We start from the raw sequence: 18567 nt of genomic DNA on the forward strand, positions 1-18567 counted from the left end.
TTTAAAATATAAATGATTAAACACATGCAAAAAGAGGGAAAAATAAATTGGGGTCAATTTAATTTTGAGGGGGTGGTGGTGGTGGTGGGGGGGGGGGGGGGTCACAGGATATCTGGACCAACCTGCACGGCAAAACATTTTTTTGGCACGCGTTCGGCACGTGCAGCGTTTGGCGTCCACGGCGGACTCTCCCAACGCGTGCGTCACCACGCGCCGAATTGAAGGCAGCAGGCACAAGAGGGGACTTAAGGAGCGTTGCAAGCGCTCAACGGCACTCCGAGGACTCGTAATGCCATTACCATCCACGGCATGCATCACAGGCCAACACGAAACTAATCAATGGCATCCCCAAAGACTCCTGTAGAACGCCTTGTTGGTGAGCACCTATTAAGAGCGGCACAGCGGGAGTGGTGGTGGCGGTGGCAGGGAGCTGGGGGGGGGGGGTGTTGCCAACACGAGGGATGATGATGATGATGATCGCACGCTGCGATGCGTTTCTCAATTAAGGCCAAGTTGCACTCGGGAAGCTCCAAGGTTTGGATAGCAGTGCAGGTTCAGACGCCAGCTTCTAATAATAATAATAATGTAAATGGGTAAAATCATTCATGGGTATCATTGATCAGAGCACAGAATGCCAATTATACGTGTGTGTACATGTGCGCATATATTTATTAATAAAATATGTATGGTCTCATTTTTTACTGCTTAACGAGCGAGCGGCTCGTTCTGGGAAAGGTTGCGAGTTCAATTCCATGTTGGAGCGGTTGACCCAACTCATCATGTCTCGGGGGGGGTCGATAAAACGAGTACCACTTTGTGCGGGGGAAGATCAACAGTGGTTGCCTTACGGATCAACTTGCTTGGGAGGTTGACCCAACTAATCATGCCTCGGGGGGGGGGGGGGGGTCGATAAAACGAGTACCACTTTGTGCGGGGGAACATCAACTCAGTTCCCCCGTAAGACACGCACGGCACGCCGGCGTTCCTGTAAGACACGCACGGCACGCCGGCGTCCCCGTAAGACACGCACGGCACGCCGGCGTTCCCCCGTAAGACACGCACGGCGCGCCGGCGTTCCCCCGTAAGACACGCACGGCACGCCGGCGTTCCCCCGTAAGACACGCACGGCACGCCGGCGTTCCCCCGTAAGACACGCACGGCACGCCGGCGTTCCCCCGTAAGACACGCACGGCACGCCGGCGTTCCCCCGTAAGACACGCACGGCACGCCGGCGTTCCCCCGTAAGACACGCACGGCACGCCGGCGTTCCCCCGTAAGACACGCACGGCACGCCGGCGTTCCCCCGTAAGACACGCACGGCACGCCGGCGTTCCCCCGTAAGACACGCACGGCACGCCGGCGTTCCCCCGTAAGACACGCACGGCACGCCGGCGTTCCCCCGTAAGACACGCACGGCACGCCGGCGTTCCCCCGTAAGACACGCACGGCACGCCGGCGTTCCCCCGTAAGACACGCACGGCACGCCGGCGTTCCCCCGTAAGACACGCACGGCACGCCGGCGTTCCCCCGTAAGACACGCACGGCACGCCGGCGTTCCCCCGTAAGACACGCACGGCACGCCGGCGTTCCCCCGTAAGACACGCACGGCACGCCGGCGTTCCCCCGTAAGACACGCACGGCACGCCGGCGTTCCCGGGCCGCGTGGCACCGCGGCAGCGCGACTCACCGGAGGGCAGCAGCACGTCCAGCTTGTGAACGACCCCGTTGGTTGTCATCTTGTCGGCGTCGAGGATCTTCTGCCCGTCGACGAAGACCTCTCCGTTTTTCTGCCAAGACAACGCCGACGTCAAACAACGACCCTCAGCGGCGCTTGTGCTGACACTGGAGGAGGAATCCGATGAGCTGTCAAGCTCTTTTCTCAGAGGTGTTCGGTGGTGGGGTACGGGGTCACGAGGTTACGACAAATAATACAAAAGCACGATAGGAGTGTGAAGTATAGGCAAGGTAAACACATCACTTAAAAAAATATATATATGTGTCATGGGACCTCCTTTGCTAGTACCAAAATATGATAATAGGCTTTTCCCCTTTTTCTATGGCAATAAAACAGTTGTGTTATGATGTTAAAATACCAAACTGAAACCTTTTACAAGGAATCATGTCTGCATTAACCACAATACTTGTGGTCAGAATGCAATTAAAAAAACATACTCTGACAATATATGGTGCATTGTCTTTGAAACTGATTGGTTCACACCAGAGACAGCTTTCTTTTGAGCCTCGTCTCAAACGGTGTTAGACCAGAGGACGCCAAAAGGCGTACACAGCACAAAGACAATTTTGTTGCCAGAAAAAAGGGGAAAAACCTTTTATCATATTTTGGTGCTGGCAAAGGAGGTCACATGATGTACAGTAGATGCTCACCCCGAGCTCTCATTACTCTGATAGTGGCATTGTCTTTGTCTGAAATCCTGCGGTCTTTCACTGGAAAAAAACACCTCTGCGGTACTAAACTCTACTCACCTGGTATCGACAATCAAGGGTATGTCCCTGTCCCCTGACGACCTGCTTGTTAGTTTTGAGGTGGTTTCCTTATTCACCAAAGTTCCTGTACCTGTTATAACAATTCTATATTTATTTAAAGTTGCGCATTTTTACGTGACGTCACATTTCTCAACCCCCCCCGTTCCCCCTCGTCACACATCGTCACAAATGTCTGACCCCCCCCCCCCCAAGGTGCGTGACGTCATTTATGGACGACCCCTAAACACAAAAACACTATTCTGGCAAATCGCCCGATGATGCCGGATGTAATTACCAGCGAAACGTCGTACTACTCAGATTGTAAATGTTGTGGATTCACTCTTCAACACACCGGTGTGCTGTACTAGTATATTACACTATACACTACTATACACTCTACACTACACTATACACTACTATACACAACACAACACACTGCATTACACACTACACTACACTATACACTACATTATACACTACACAACACACTGCATTACACACTACACTACACTATACACTACATTATACACTACACTATACACTACACAACACACTGCATTACACACTACACTACACTATACACTACATTATACACTACACTATACACTACACAACACACTGCATTACACACTAGACTATACACTACATTATACACTACACTATAGACTACACAACACACTGCATTACACACTACACTATACACTACATTATACACTACACTATACACAACACACTACATTACACACTACACACTACACTATACACTACATTACACTACACTATGCACTACACAACACACTGCATTACACACTACACTACACTATACACTACATTACACATTACACTATACACTACATTACACACTACACTATATATACACACACTATACGAGTAACTAATTGGCGCGTTGTTAACGTGACGAACCTCACTGGCTGCGTCGGGGTTCTGGAGGTTTTACGACGCATTTATACTTACAGCGATCGAACCCAGATGCCTTTGTTGTGGACAGAAATGTACTATTTGGTTCTTTCGGTAAAGTCACGTAGTTAGAAATGAAGATAAAACAAATCACGACGTTTCGGGCGCAACACAACAAGCGCCCGTCATCAGGTGGGACAACCACAGCAAGAAACGAATAGCTGCAGTGGGCGAGAGGGTTGCCGTGGCAAGAGGCTATATATGTAAGAAAAGCGGGAGGAGCAAGGGGGGAGAGAGAGAGAGAGAGCAACTACGTGACTTTACCAAAAGAACCAACGAGTATGGATTCATGCAGTCACGAAAGCTTCAAATCAAGACGAAAAAGTAGTTGTGAAGAAATGGGATTTTCAATACTAGATTAAGGGGGGATGGTGCAAGCCAAGTCACGATGCGAATTTCCACTTGGTATTCGGGACTTGTTATCGGGACGTGAACACGTGCAGGAATTGAACCTGGGTGCCTGGGACACACACACACACAGGGAGAGAGCCAGGGGCTCCAACCACCGAGCAGACACCCCGAGACGTAATTTTCCCACCCCTTTATAGACTTCATAAATTAGACAATGGTAGATTAACCGCTTATTGATTCATCCATCTCTGGCGTCTCCCACGCTGGCGGGGGGGGGGGAGGCTCCGTCACGCGCGACGGCCTTCCCCTTTGCAGCTGCAGGTGGGCTGAGACGGGTCCGGAACTGAGTTGCCGCCTCCCTCCATCATCCCTCCCTCCTCCATCCCTCCCTCCTCCCTCCCTCCATCCCTCCCTCCCTCCATTCCTCCTCCATCCCTCCCTCCCTCCATCCCTCCCTCCCTCCATCCCTCCTTCCCTCCCTACTTCCCTCCTCAATCCCTCTCTCCCTCCCTTCCTCCCTCCTCCATCTCTCCCTCCCTCCCTGCCTCTCTCCCTCCCTCCCTCCTCCCTCCCGCCCTCCATCCTCCATCCCTCCTCCCTCCCTCCATCCTCCCTCCCCGTCTCCAACGTCGCTCTGTGTGACCGCACCGACTGCCCTGGTGGGTTTACTCGCCCTCCACGTCTCTTAACACGGCGCTAGGCCAAAGCGCGAGATGACCCCCCACTCACAGATGTCCAAGGGGTTATCGTGGACAGGAGCCGGACCTTCAAAAGCCCCACGTAAAAAGAGACGTCTGCGAAAAGACTAAATCAAGAGTAACGCCCTGCTACAGAAACTTACCGGAACGAGCTGGGAAGGCTCAGCTGTCGTGCCTGGTATGCAGGAGGTCGTGGGTTCGATCCCAACCCTGATGCCTGCTGTATATTTGGAGTTTGTGTGTGTCTCTCTCTCATCATCATCACGGTGGCTAGGAGATGTTAACTACCTCGTCTGGTATACAGGAAGTCGTGAGTTTGATCCCGACCCTGACGATGCCTGCTGTACATTTGGATTTTGCGTGTCTCTCTCTCTCATCATCATCACGGTGGCTAGGAGATGTTAACTACCTCGCCTGGTACGCAGGAGGTCGTGGGTTCGATCCCGTGCCACCCCCCCCACCCCCGCCAGTGCCGGCCTCACCTGGTTGATGTCGAGCTTGAGTCCCAGCAGGGAGGTCTGCTGGTTGTTGACTCCGCGCACGACGCCGCCGCTCACCAGCACCTTGTCGAGGACGTGCGCATCCACAAAGGCCTCCGCCTCCGTGGGCGACGCTGCGAAGAGACCGAGGAATCGCTCGCGTCAAGCCCTTCCGGCAGACTGCTTGGGGGCGAGTGGCGGAACATGTGACGGCCGGGACGGTGGGAGGGGGGGGGGCGATGTGGGTGTCCGACGCCACGCCTCGGGCCGCCTTTGTCTGCCCGGTGGCGAGGTTTACTGGACCGGGGTGCTCGTTTGATGCCGAGTCGACCTAGGGAAGGCCCAGGACCGGTTAGGATAAAAATCGTCACTGGCGTAGGCCGTGAGCGGGAATCGAAGGTCGTGTCGCCGTGTTCGTAGAGCAGCGTGCTAGCCTCTTCACTAAACACAAAACGAATACAAAGACCCCCGTGTAGCCTCAACGGATTGCTGGGGCAAGTGCTGTTAGCGGTTGGCACCTATGAAGGCCAGCACGGCACACAAGGGGGTGGGTGTCCAACACCACGCCCGGCCGCCTTTGGTAATGTTTTCGCACCGCACCAGGTACTCATTTGAGGCTGAGTCGACCTAGGGGAGGCCCAGGACCAGTTCAGATAATCGTCACCGGTGTTGGCCGTGAGCGCGGATCGAACTCGGGTCGCCGGGTTTCGTAGCGCAGCGTAGCGCTGACCGCAACGCTACACAAAGACACGCCACACGCACGCACACACACACACACCCGACCCTTGTGACGCAGACACCCACGTGTCCTATACGTCTGGGCACAAACACACATGACCTTTGTGACGCAGACACCCACGTGTCCTATACGTCTGGGCACAAACACACACGACCCTTGTGACGCAGACACGCACGTGTCCATACGTCTGGGCACAAACACACACACACGACCTTTGTGACGCAGACACCCACGTGTCCTATACGTTTGCGCACAAAAACACACACACACACACGTCGACAGATTGCGAAGGGGGGCTCGGAACAGCTGTGCGGCGTTGAGCGTTTGCGAGCCTCACGGCGACGCTGGAGACGTGCCCGGCGTCCCTTGCAAGCTCACTTTGATTCGACACCCGGAGACCAACGATGCACGTCTCACGATCAGCTGTTAAGAGGCCAGCATACGAGTCCGATGGATGCCCGATGTTTTCCCCCGTACCAACTCCCAATTAGCAACCGTCAAAGTATTTAATCACGCTAACAGCATGCGGCATCATTGGTGGGGGGGGGGGGGGGGGGGGTGGGAAGAAAAACCACCACCAACAACAACAAAATATGTCGACTTATCGCGGCAGAGCCACCGAGGATCTTTCCGCCCGGCGTGAATGACAGGCGCACGAGCTATCGTCGTGAACGTGGACACTCCCCTCAAGCGCAGCCCAAGTCTTCTCTCCAAGCGTGCCCTCGCCTCGCGCTTCCCCCCCTTCTTACATCCCTGGAGCGCCCCCTCCCACCCCCCCTCCTTTTCTCGAAGGTCCCCTCGCTCGACTTTCCGCAGCCAATCCACGCCCACCCTTCCCCAACGGTTCTCAGCCGCCCTCCTGTCAGTCGAAGCCCGTCGTTTCCCGCCCTTTTTCCCTCCAATCGCCTTCAAATTCTCAAGTCTCCAGCCAATCCCCTTCCAGGCCTCTCTCTCTCTCTCTCTCCCCACGTGGTCTCTCACAGATTAGGGGCACCAATCCGCAGCCTCGTTTACACGCACAATGTGAGGCAAGTCGTACATTGTTTTTCGCTCTGGTGGGTGTCTTCGATCCCCGATCCTGACGCGTGCACTGGGGTGAAGATGTTTTTTTTTTTTCAGTGTAATCTCCATATATATGAAAGGCAAAGTTGTGATTATGTGTGTCTGTTCAAAATGTTTAGCGTACTTCCCGACACGCAACAAACTTTCCAGACTGTACACCATGCAAAAATTCTAAAAATACACTTTTTTTTTGTATACCAGGCAAGGTAGTTTTGCACGAAAAATGAGCTGTGACGTCAAATCTGTCACGTGACCCGCGCACGTGGAAGCGTAACGCATTGTGGTGTAGTGGTTAGCGCTACGCCGCGCTACGAACCCGGCGACCCGAGTTCGATTCCCGCTCACGGCCACCACCGGTGGCGATTATTTTAACCGGTCCTGGGCCTCCCCTAGGTCGACTCGGCCTCAAACGAGTAACTGGTCTGCTGTGTGAACATCGCCACTGGGGGGACAAAGGCGGCCGGGCGTGGTGAATCCAAGTCCCGGGCGAAGCCGGCTATAGTTAAGCTAAGCCATTAAATTAAATAAACGTAACAAATCACGCAGAGGTGAATTACGTCGAGCGGGACGAGGTCAGTCGGCTTGATTTCAAGACAAGTTCTACGGTCACCGCCGTGATTTCGCCGGGCAGCGGTGGCTACGCACGTGGCCCGGCAGTCCAGCTCTGCCGGCCGTGCGGAGGTTAGCGAGGGTTGGCGGACGACCGAACTCGCGGGAGGAGGAAAAACGGCTCCAGAACATTTCCGCGGCTCGTTGCGCGAGGGGGGCAAAGCGACAACAAAAAAACGCGCGGTTGGAAGAGGTAGGCGCAAATCAACTCGACAGGCCCGTCAGGCAGGCCCCCAACTGGCTCCTTCCCTGGAACAGGGCGGCGAACTCGCTCCGGAGGAATGTGCGTGCTGCGGGGGGGCCCTTAGCACTCCACGTAACGCATGCCGGGGGGGGGGGGTTGGGGGGTTAAAACCAGTCACCACCCGACACGGCCAATTAGTAAGAGGTTTGTAACGTAAAAAGAGAACGTGCCGATTCGTTACCAGTTCGGCACTCACCGGTTGTGTGTTGGAGAGTAAACCCACGGCAACGTTTACAAAATCGAGTGCCGTAACGTTTCGCCGGTAATTACAACAACAGCAACAGCAACAACCAGCATCATCAGGGGACAGCCGGAGTTGTGGAGAAACCCTCCTGTTTCGGTCTTAAATAGAGGGCGGGGTGAATGTGACGTCACCACTCGTGAGCCAATCAGGCGCGAAGGCGAGAGGGCGGGGGTTAATGCATGCAACAACATTATAACTGCATTGTAAAGCGCCCTGGAAAGAAAACAATATTTTGTTTCCGTGACAAACCTTACTAATTGGCTGTCGGGACGGTCGTGGGCTTAACGACACACTTATATTTTTTTACGTGATCTAACCCACAAAACCTCTACTATGGACAAAGGTGGTCGCGGAGGACTCCTCACTCACTACTACTGCTACGTGTTAAACTGTTGTCTGTTTTTTTATCAGGACGCCTCCCAGCGAAGCGACACCAACACCCAAGCGGCGCTCCGCTGGAGGGGTTGCGGGAGCGTCGAGCTGCGGTCCGGCCAAACGAAATGCGAGGTTGCTCACGTCTTCTGTAAACTATGTAAAAGTTAAAAAAGAACGTAAACTAATTTTTATTTTGCCAGGTGAGGACCCACTGAGCCTACATAGCTCTTTGGCAGAAGCGAGCTGGCTGTCACAAATGATCGCTCAACAAAGTGGTTCAAGACGTGGAGAAGAATTCCACGCGACCGTAGGGAGATTACGCAAACTCCAAATGTAAAGCAGGCGTCAGGATCGGGATCAAACCCAAGACCTCCTGTATACCAGGTGAGGTAGTTAACATTTCGGCACCGTGTTTGTGAATCGACTAATAGGATGCTGCGGTGGCTAGGAGATGTTAACTACCTTGCCTGGTATGCAGGAGGTCGTGGGTTCGATCCCGACCCTTGACACCTGCTGTATATTTGGAGTGTGCATGTCTCTATATCTCTCTCTCCCCGTGGTTTCGTAGATTTTTCTCCGGGTCCTCTGGTTTTTCCCTCCACTTTTAGAATCAACGTGCGTTTAGAGCATATGGCTGCTATAAATTTACACATAAGCCACTTCGTTAAGCTATCATTTGTGGCTAGATCGCTTCTGAAAAAGAGGTAAGTTGATCAGTGGGGCATTACCTGGTAAAATATAACAAAAACGTATCATAGTTTTACCTTAGACTTGTAGCCCAAATGGATCAGGAATACAATTTGCACTGTTTAGCCAGGGAAAATGTCAAATGTTCATCTTGGCCTCGCAAAAACAATTAGTCTCGTACGGAGCGAGATGCCTGGCAGCGGCCCGCCGGATCATGTGGAGTTTGGAGGTGAGAGATTTGGGAAGGATGGCGAGGGAGATTGATGACAGGGATTGGGAGGGCTGGCGAGGTTAGGAAGGGGGAAGGGGGAGAATTGGTAAGGTTTTAAGGATGCAAACGGGAAGTAGTTTTGGTGGAGCCGGATGCAATCGGCGTAAAAATGATGGTGAATGTTTTAAAAAACGGGGGATGTTTTTGTCACCCCCTATCGCGAAGCAACTGCACAGGAGGCACGCGGTGGTTTCACACCATCCTGCCCCCCTTACATCTGCCACCTTGGATCGCGGGCTCATGGAGCCCACTCCAATTCCTGCAAATCGGCACTAGGCTCTCCCTCCAGAGTACGACGTTTAAACAATATAGCAAACCACTTTAGTCTGTAGGTCCTTGAACGTATGTAGCCAGCCGCGCTAATCGGAGGTGTGGGGACGGAGGAGGGATAGCCAAACTACACGAAATACTCTCTGCTGAAGACCGCTCGCCGCATCGAGCAGACCTCGACATTCTTACTTGGCCCCTGAATGTTTTGCTGCTGCCACCATGCAGTAGCAGCACATGGTTGGCTACGTCCGGTGGGAAAGCGGTTCAACACACGGTTGGCGTACATACGAAGAGAATTGCCGTGCAAGTGTTTCCAATGACCTGTCTCCCTGAGACATTTGACTCTTAATCTGCTGCGAATTAAAAAAAAAAACAACAACAATTAAGAACTCTATGTGTGTGTCTCTCTCTGTTTGTCTCTGTGTGAGTCTCGCTCTGCTTGTGTGTCTCTCTGTGTGTCTCTCTCTGTGTGTCTCTGTGTGTTTCTCTCTCTGCTTGTGTGTCTCTGTGTGACTCCGTGTCTATGTTTGGTCTCGCTCTCAAATTTAGCAATCTTTGGAAGAACGTTAATCAACCAGGTGGGGGGTGTTGACTGTTTTGTTGGCCGACTCTTTGTGTTGCATTGCATTATATTTCCAAGTTTACTATGTTTGTGTTCTCATTCATTTGTACCTGATGATGGTTGCCTGTGTCGCAATCGAAACGTCGTATTCTATCATTATTCAATTAAATGTATTTCTACGTGACTTTACCGAAAGCACCAAAGAGTAATCCCTGCAGTCACGAAAGCTTTGAATCTAGTTTGAACAATTAAGAAATAAAAAATACATCTTCAGAGCACGGCAAGCAACATCACAGCAGGCCAACAAATTTTCATCACGGCGGTCCAGGGAAACCCACATTCCCGAAGTGCGCAGGATTAATTTTCGTAGCGACGTAACCCCCCTTGGACAGTTGCAATGACTGAGCGCTTAAATCACCCGCCCCCCCCATCCCCCCCCCCACCCCCGGCCAGCGTACAGCTGATCGCCCACAGCATCTTTATTTATTCGTTTAAGATAGATAGGGTGCATCTTCTTTGGCTCTTTCGGTAAAGTCACGTAGAATGAGAATACAATTATAAAACAAAACAATAAAATTCTCACGACGTTTCGGCCACAACACAAGCGGCCTTCTTCAGGTGAAGGAACAAAAAAAACTGTCGGGACGACAGAGCTCCAATGAACGCTGCTAAGATTCGTAGCGTCTATTAAGCTGGTTGAGAGAAGAGAGGCACCTTGACAAAGGGAGTTTACATATCAAACAGGAGAATGTATCATTGAAATAGCTTTAAATCGAAAAATATATAGGGTGCTTCATAAAAAAAATGTTAACACTTCTGAGAATTTGCAACAGTGCCGCGATAAATGTCCCGTCGGGGCTCTGGAGTACACTTGCAGAAGATGCCACGGTGTGCGTTGACAACGATGGCGAACAAGTGGAGACTTTTTTTAAAACTGTTTGAAGCTATTAACGTTACATTTGTTATCATGCTACGGTTTATTATTAACCGTTCTTTTTTCCCATTAAAAATACAATAGTCCCATGCGAGCGTTAACATTTTTTTAAAGCACCCTGTACATATATCTTTTTTTTTACCGTGGTGTAAACCGCCACATCCTCTCCGCGGTGTGATCGGCGCGGACAACCGCCTCGATTAATGAGATGCGATGGCCAGAGGAGAAGTTGTTTTGGTTTTTGGCGAAATTACACAAAAGCCCGTGTCGCCTTAACAGACTGTTGGAGCGAGTGGTGTTAGCGAGCGCCTACTGTATGAAGGCCAAAACGGCACACGACGGGGTGGGTCGCCAGCACCACGCCCGGCCGCCTTTGTCTCCCCAGTAGCGATGTTTACACACCGCACCAGGTATGCTCATTTGAGGCTGAGTCGCCTTAGGGGAGGCCCAGGACCGGTTCAGATAATCGTCACTGGTGTTGGTGTCCGTGAGCGGGAATCGAACTCGGGTCGCTGGGTTTCATAGCGCAACGCACTGACCGCTACACCACCGCTCCACCACCGCTCCACCACCACCACCACCAACCCTCCCGCTATTTCTGCGGCTCCATCATCATCATCATCAACGTAAGTCTCGCCTCGGGGGGGTGGGTGGGTGAAGACACAAACACAATGCTCCCGTCCGCCACGTACAGACTCAATGTGAAAACAAATTGCTCGCTGACCTTGGCAAAACAATTAAACATTAATGGGCCGACGACAATTTCGGCTCGCGACGCCGGCCGGTTACAATGGTTATTTATCACCTGCCCGATGCGGGTGTTTATTAATCGCGTGCGGGGAGGGAGGGGGGGGGTCCCTGGAACCCGTCACGCGCCGCTCGTCTCGACGCGGGGAGAAGGGGGGGGGGGCGGTGGTGGCGGTGCGAAAAACCGATCGCACGGAACGAGCGGTGGCGGGTGCAAAGAACAGGTCACGATCGGGGATGTCGGCACGGCCGAAAATGTCGATGCCGACGGTGTCCTCCCCTCCGCCATATCCTGCTGCTGCCTCTGCTGCTGCTGCTGCTGCTGCGTGGAAGGGCTTATTGCCTGCCTCGGCAAATTAGCCCTCCCTCCAGGACAAGTCACCAAATTATTCACATTCCCGAATGTGACATCTCGATGTTAAAGGTCCGATCAGCACGGTTTGGCTACGTACGGAGCGAAATAAGTTCAGCATGCATACACACTGCCCATAGACTCAACACTGCCCATAGACTCAACACTGCCCATAGACTCAACACTACCCATAGACTCAACACTGCCCATAGACTCAACACTACCCATAGACTCAACACTGCCCATAGACTCAACACTGCCCATAGACTCAACACTGCCCATAGCCTCAACACTACCCATAGACTCAACACTGCCCCATAGACTCACACTGCCCATAGACTCAACACTGCCCATGTGTATACGATATTATACAATGTAGTTTAGATTGGAAGGTATAACATTGTAATGTATAGTAGTCTAGTTTATAACATAGTTGTAACGCAACACAGGACGGAGTAGCGCATCGTGGCTGTTTCTCCCACCCCCCCTCCTCCGTTCCGAGCAGAGATGGACTCGTCCGTCTGAACAAAGCTCGTCGCTGTCCGTGGTGCTAACGTTGAAAATGAAATAAAAACCGCCACCTTTTTTTCGACACAGAATTGTAATGCATAACGACTTCTTGTTAGCAGCTCGGCTGATTGGAGAGTATATTGAGTGGGGGGCGGGGAGGTGGGGGGGCGGGGAAGAGGGGGAGGCGGGGTGGGGCGGCGTGGGGGGAGGAGGGGGAAGGAAGGGAGGGGGAGGGAAGGGAGGAGGGGGAAGGGAGGAGGGGGTGGGGGATGTTGCTGCTGTGTGGATTTTCTTTCTCCCCACACCCAATTACCCAAACGAAGCGATTGTGTAAGGGAAGACAACGAAAGAACCCCACGTGAGTCGGTTGTTGCTTCTAGCTTGAGGGCGACCGCTGCTGAAAGCGAGCGAGCTCAAGCGGAATGATTCAAGCCATCCCCTCGCTAACGATGCCACCACCACCACCACCGCGAAGTCCACACACGCACGCGCGCGCCGTCGGAGGAGGAGGAGCTGCAGCTTTGTCCCCCCCCCCCTCCCCCATCAGAAGCCCCCCTAAAAACAGTGCCGGATCAAGCGAAGTGCGGGGCCTGTAGCGTACGTTATGAAGGGGCCCTGAATAAAATAAATAAATAAAACACGTAAATATTAAAACACAATTTTTTTTACTTGCACAGTAAAGTAATTGTATTTTTCCCAATTGCTATACGGCCGGATGATACGACAAATCGCTAACCTTAAACACCCAGTCGTTCGTAAAAGTTGAAGGTGGTAAAGTACTACAGTCACAGAGCAAGTGCAGAGTCACTGAACCGGAATTGATAGCTTGAAAAGCATTTAGCGCGGGGCCCTTGAAAGCGGGGGGGCCTTGAAAGTGGGGGCCCTTGAAAGCGGGGGGCCCTTGAAAGTGGGGGGCCCCTTGAAAGTGGGGGGCCCTTGAAAGTGCGGTGGCCCGTAGCCACATATGTAGCTACTTGTGATACTATAGGATCATCCGGCACTGCCCTAAAATTGGTAACGCAGTTGCCACGTTGCTCCATCAGCCCCGCGTTATTTTTTTGCTGTTGTTTCAAAAGCCACATTGGGGGGGGGGGGGGCTGGTGGCTATAATCAACGTTGAAACTTGTGTGCGCACGCACATTGAACTTCTTTTGCACCGTACGTAGCCAACCGCGCTCGTCGGAGGTGCGGAGTGTCGTGGGGAGGCAGGGGGGGGATGAACAAACTAAACACAGACAAGCAGCTGTGAAGAAGGGCGACTGCCCGAAACGTCGCCTATCAGATATCGTTCTATTTAAGGCCACAGCGTTGCTGACAAATGCGCTGAGATTGTCTGTGGTGTGCTTTGTGCATCAACTACCAATGCAGCAGCGGCAGCAGCATCGCTGGATGATATTCGATTAGCGGGTCGGGTCAACGGTGGCGACTTTTTGCCGTGTTAAAGTTATAATATTCTCAACTGAACCATTGAAATTATTTAAAAATAAAAAAAAATCCATTATTGTTTTCCACATTCTGGATTTTGTCACATCTAAAAGCTTCTGCCTCACTGGGAGTCGTGGTGCTAAAGATTCAAAACCATCCGCCTGCGTTCACGACCGGTGGAACCAAACCGTCTGGCTAACGAGACGCGACGGGCAGGAATCCAGCGCGGAACGTCTGGACGTACACACGGATGTACGTCGTGCGCACGTACGGTGCGAAACTTATGTCGCACCGTACGTAGCCAACCACGCCCGTTGGAGGTGCCCATAGACTAACACTACCCTTAGACTCAACGCTACCCATAGACTCAGCACTACTCATAGACTCAACACTGCCCATAGACTCAACACTACCCATCGACTCAACACTGCCCGTAGACTCAACACTACCCATAGATTCAACACTACCCATAGACTCAACACTACCCATAAACTCAACACTACCCATAGACTCAACACTACCCCTAGACTAACACTGCCCATAGACTCAACACTGCCCATCGACTCAACACTGCACCATAGACTCAACACTGCCCGTAGACTCAACACTACCCATAGACTAACACTGCCCATAGACTCAACACTGCCCATCGACTCAACACTGCCCATAGACTCAACACTACCCATCGACTCAACACTGCCCGTAGACTCAACACTACCCATAGATTCAACACTACCCATAGACTCAACACTACCCATAAACTCAACACTACCCATAGACTCAACACTACCCCTAGACTAACACTGCCCATAGACTCAACACTGCCCATCGACTCAACATTGCACCATAGACTCAACACTGCCCGTAGACTCAACACTACCCATAGACTAACACTGCCCATAGACTCAACACTGCCCATCGACTCAACACTGCCCATAGTCTCAACACTACCTATAGACTCAACACTGCCCATAGACTAACACTGCCCGTAGACTCAACACTACCCATAGACTCAACACTATCCATAGACTCAGCACTAACCATAAACTCAACACTACCCATAGACTCAACACTACCCATAGACTCAACACTACCCATAGACTCAACACTGCCCATAAACTCAACACTACTCATAGACTCAACACTGCCCATAAACTCAACACTACTCATAGACTCAACACTACCCATAGACTAAAACTACCCATAGACTCAACACTACCCATAGACTCAACACTACCCATAGACCCAACACTGCCCATAGACTCAACACTGCCCATAGACTCAACACTGCCCATAGACTCAACACTGCCCATAGACTCAACACTACCCATAAACTCAGCAATGCCCATAGACTCAACACGGCACCTAGACTCAACACTCCCCATAGACTTAACACTGCCCATAGACTCAACACTCCCCTTAGACTCAACACTGCCCATAGACTCAACACTGCCCATAGACTCAACACTGCCCGTAGACTCAACGCTACCCATAGACTCAACACTGCACCTCCGATTAGCACGGTTGGCTACGCACGGTAAGAAATAAGTCCAACGTACGCACGTATGTACGGGTGGTGATATTAGCCGCGCACTTTGCAGTGCCGCCTTCCCCCGGCGAGCCAGCGGACGGGTACCTCCTCGACGCTCACGGGAAGGGAATTTCGCGAACATTCGCGCGGTGATCCACCGACCCTGGCCGCTTAGCCACCAACCCCCCAGGCAAATAGTGTTGCGGATAACAAAAATGGCCATGAAATGATAATCAACGGGCCTTTTGTTGATCCGCCGCTGGATGAAATCCTCCGCAGGCCGTCGGCGCGGGTTGCGAAGGAGGCGCCGGCGACCGGTGCGGAGGTAACGTTGTCGCTCACAAAAGTGCCTCGCCACTGTCTTGTAGTCCGTGCCGAGGATCGCTGGGAACGACAGCACCCCGGCGGTGCCCTCTGGATTGAACGCGCGGAGGAAATACATTGGGACGTAGGTGGACTCGGTGTGACGCGAGAGAACTCCATTAGCGTTTTGATTTAGACCTGATGACGATTGCTCGTGTTTCGCAGTCGAAACGTCGTGAGAATTTTATTGTTTTATATTTGTGTCATTTTATTGTTTCCCTTCTACGTGACTTTACCGAAAGAAGCAGGAATATGAACTCCATTAACGTTTACCGGTGGCCTTGAACGCCAGCAGTGGATTCATTGCTCATGGCCATTAACGATGACGACGACGATGATGACCCTCATTTTTTGTTCGTCACTGAGGGAACGAAACGAGGAGAGGGATTCTAAAATTGACAATCTTCAGGAATCGAACGTCGTCTTTTTTTTTTTTGCAGGATGTAAGAGGAACCACCTCGGGTGGAGAGTTATTACACCGCGGACGTTTAGGAGGCCGATTCACGACGGATCTTTTGTCCATCACTGCACCGCCATTTTAGTCAAAGGACGACCGTCCTGGCTGAGAGAGGAACCCACCCCCTCACCACCCACTGCCCCCCACACCCCCCACCCCCCAAACACTCATTCCGCAATTTTCAATTGATCCTTACGGCCGAACCCCCGGGGTACCGATATCATACAAAAATGACCGAGGCAATTAAAAGTTTTATATCTGGGACACGTTTTTTTTTTGTCCAGGGGTGCACTTCAACTCCGCGACGGGGCTACCGATCGATCCCGAAAATCGGTGTTGCCGCTCCGCCATGTCGAAACGCAGCGAGGACGACGGTAGCGCCGGAAACCCCCGAACGGCCGCGCGGTACGCGCCGAGGTAGCGGTGCGTCGGGGTGCACAGCTCGTCGAGATGAGCCCATTGCCGCGTCGCCGACCATCAACAGACTAGACAAAATTACCGCGTCGCCGACTTTACGCGAGAGCCGGGGTACTATGGTGCCCCGGGGTACTATGGTACTATGGTACCCCGGGGTACTATGGTACTATGGTACCCCGGGGTACCGCCGTGAGGTTCAATTCCACGGGCGGGCCAAAATTCCGCGCCAAAAAACAGGCCCCGTTGCCAAGGGCGACGGTTGGCTACGTACCGCCGAGAATGAATTCCAACCGCGCCCGTTAAGCCGCAATTTGCCGCCGCTGCTCATCGCTTCACAGCGGGCGAGTCTCGGCTACGGCGCCGACGGCGGAGGCAATTTTCCAGCGTGCGCACCAGAAACAAAAGAAGAAGAAAAAAAAACACGCCATCCAAATATCATACGTTACACGGCCAATTAGCAAGGTTTGTCGCGCGAACAGAACGCGGCCAATTCGTTGCCAGTCCAGCGCACCGGTGCGTTGTCGTGCGAAGCCGCAGCATTATTTACATCAGGCAACAATTGGAGGATTTCGCCACAAGTCTGGCTGTCGCCTGATGAAGCCGGTTGTAATTTACTGGCGAAACGTCGTTACTCAGATTGTAAATGTTGTGAATTTGCTATTCAGCACACCGGTGTGCAGTACTAGTATACTACACTATACACTACACTATACACTACACTATACACTACACTATACACTACACACTACTATACACTACATTATACACTAGTGCTGTACTAGTGACGATTTGGCACGTTCTGTTTACGTGACAACCCTTACCAGTTGGCTGTGTTGGGTGGTGGTGGGCTCAACGAAACATTTATATATTTACGCGGTCGAACCCCAAAAAAAACCTTATTTATGGATGACATTGGTCGCGAAAGCCTATGTGTTAAACCAAATGGCATAATTGTGTAATTTTTTTTCGTAAATCTTTAATTCGGCGGCGTCGAAGTGCAATTTAGTCAAGAGCCGCGTGCTCACAGACGCTGCGCCGCTCCCTTGAGAAGCCGCAGAGGAGTCGGGATCAGAATCTTCGCTTCGACTGGACGAATCCTTTGAGCTACGAAGCTCTATATCACGGTCGTCCTTTTCACGAGACGTCTGAAGCCTGGATTGTAAACGCCGGCGGTGCTGTACACTGCCATCGCCTTCGTAGAGGATGTAAACAACGCACCTTCATTGACCGCTCTTGCTGCCGTATTATTTTTTTTCCGTGTGCATTATACTCCCCCGCGTTGTGGGAGAGTGTCCCAGAGTCGGAAAGTTTCTCCCCGAGGGCCTGCCTGAACGGCCGCGCCGAACGACTTTAAACAATTTTTTTTTTCCTGGGTACCGCTGCTCGAAATAAATTGCGCGATGCCAGTTGCTTTTGATTGCATCTTTTATAAAAAAAAAAGAATAAAAAAAATCAGAACGCTAACCGCACGCGCAGACGCGACGCTGGAGGACCGACAAGAGCGGTCGTTCTTAACCTTTCCTGCAGCCTTGCACCCCTTTGGTTTGTCAATCGTTAAACAACGAAACACGTCAATAAATACATCGGGGTTTGACGAAACAAATAAGCTGTTGTACTGACGTGCCCCGTGCTTAACGTGTTTCGATGAATTGACCTTCTAAAAAAGAATGGTGGCCTTGTCTCGCACCCCCAGAAAGGGCGTCTCGCACCCCGCAGAGGATGCGTGCAGCCCAGGTTAGGAAGAAGAAGAAGAAGATGAAGAAGAGGAAGAAGAAGAA

General features: G+C 52.0%; 1 protein-coding gene across 2 annotated transcripts in view; it reads right to left on the bottom strand.

The window, feature by feature from the left end:
* Positions 1-18567, bottom strand: part of LOC116955738 (transforming growth factor-beta-induced protein ig-h3-like) — a 254790-nt gene that overhangs the window by 84042 nt on the left and 152181 nt on the right. For both annotated transcript variants that reach the window (XM_032977008.2, XM_032977009.2), the window contains exons 14-15: positions 4994-5124; positions 1688-1787 (exon numbers count right to left, since the gene is read on the bottom strand). In XM_032977008.2, the coding sequence (XP_032832899.1) occupies positions 1688-1787; positions 4994-5124 (231 nt within the window). The remainder of the gene's footprint in view (positions 1-1687; positions 1788-4993; positions 5125-18567) is intronic.

Source organism: Petromyzon marinus, chromosome 61 (assembly GCF_048934315.1).
Source record: "Petromyzon marinus isolate PM22_M1 ecotype Great Lakes invasive population chromosome 61, UKy_Petmar_22M1.pri1.0, whole genome shotgun sequence".
NCBI classification, from domain to species: domain Eukaryota; kingdom Metazoa; phylum Chordata; class Hyperoartia; order Petromyzontiformes; family Petromyzontidae; genus Petromyzon; species Petromyzon marinus.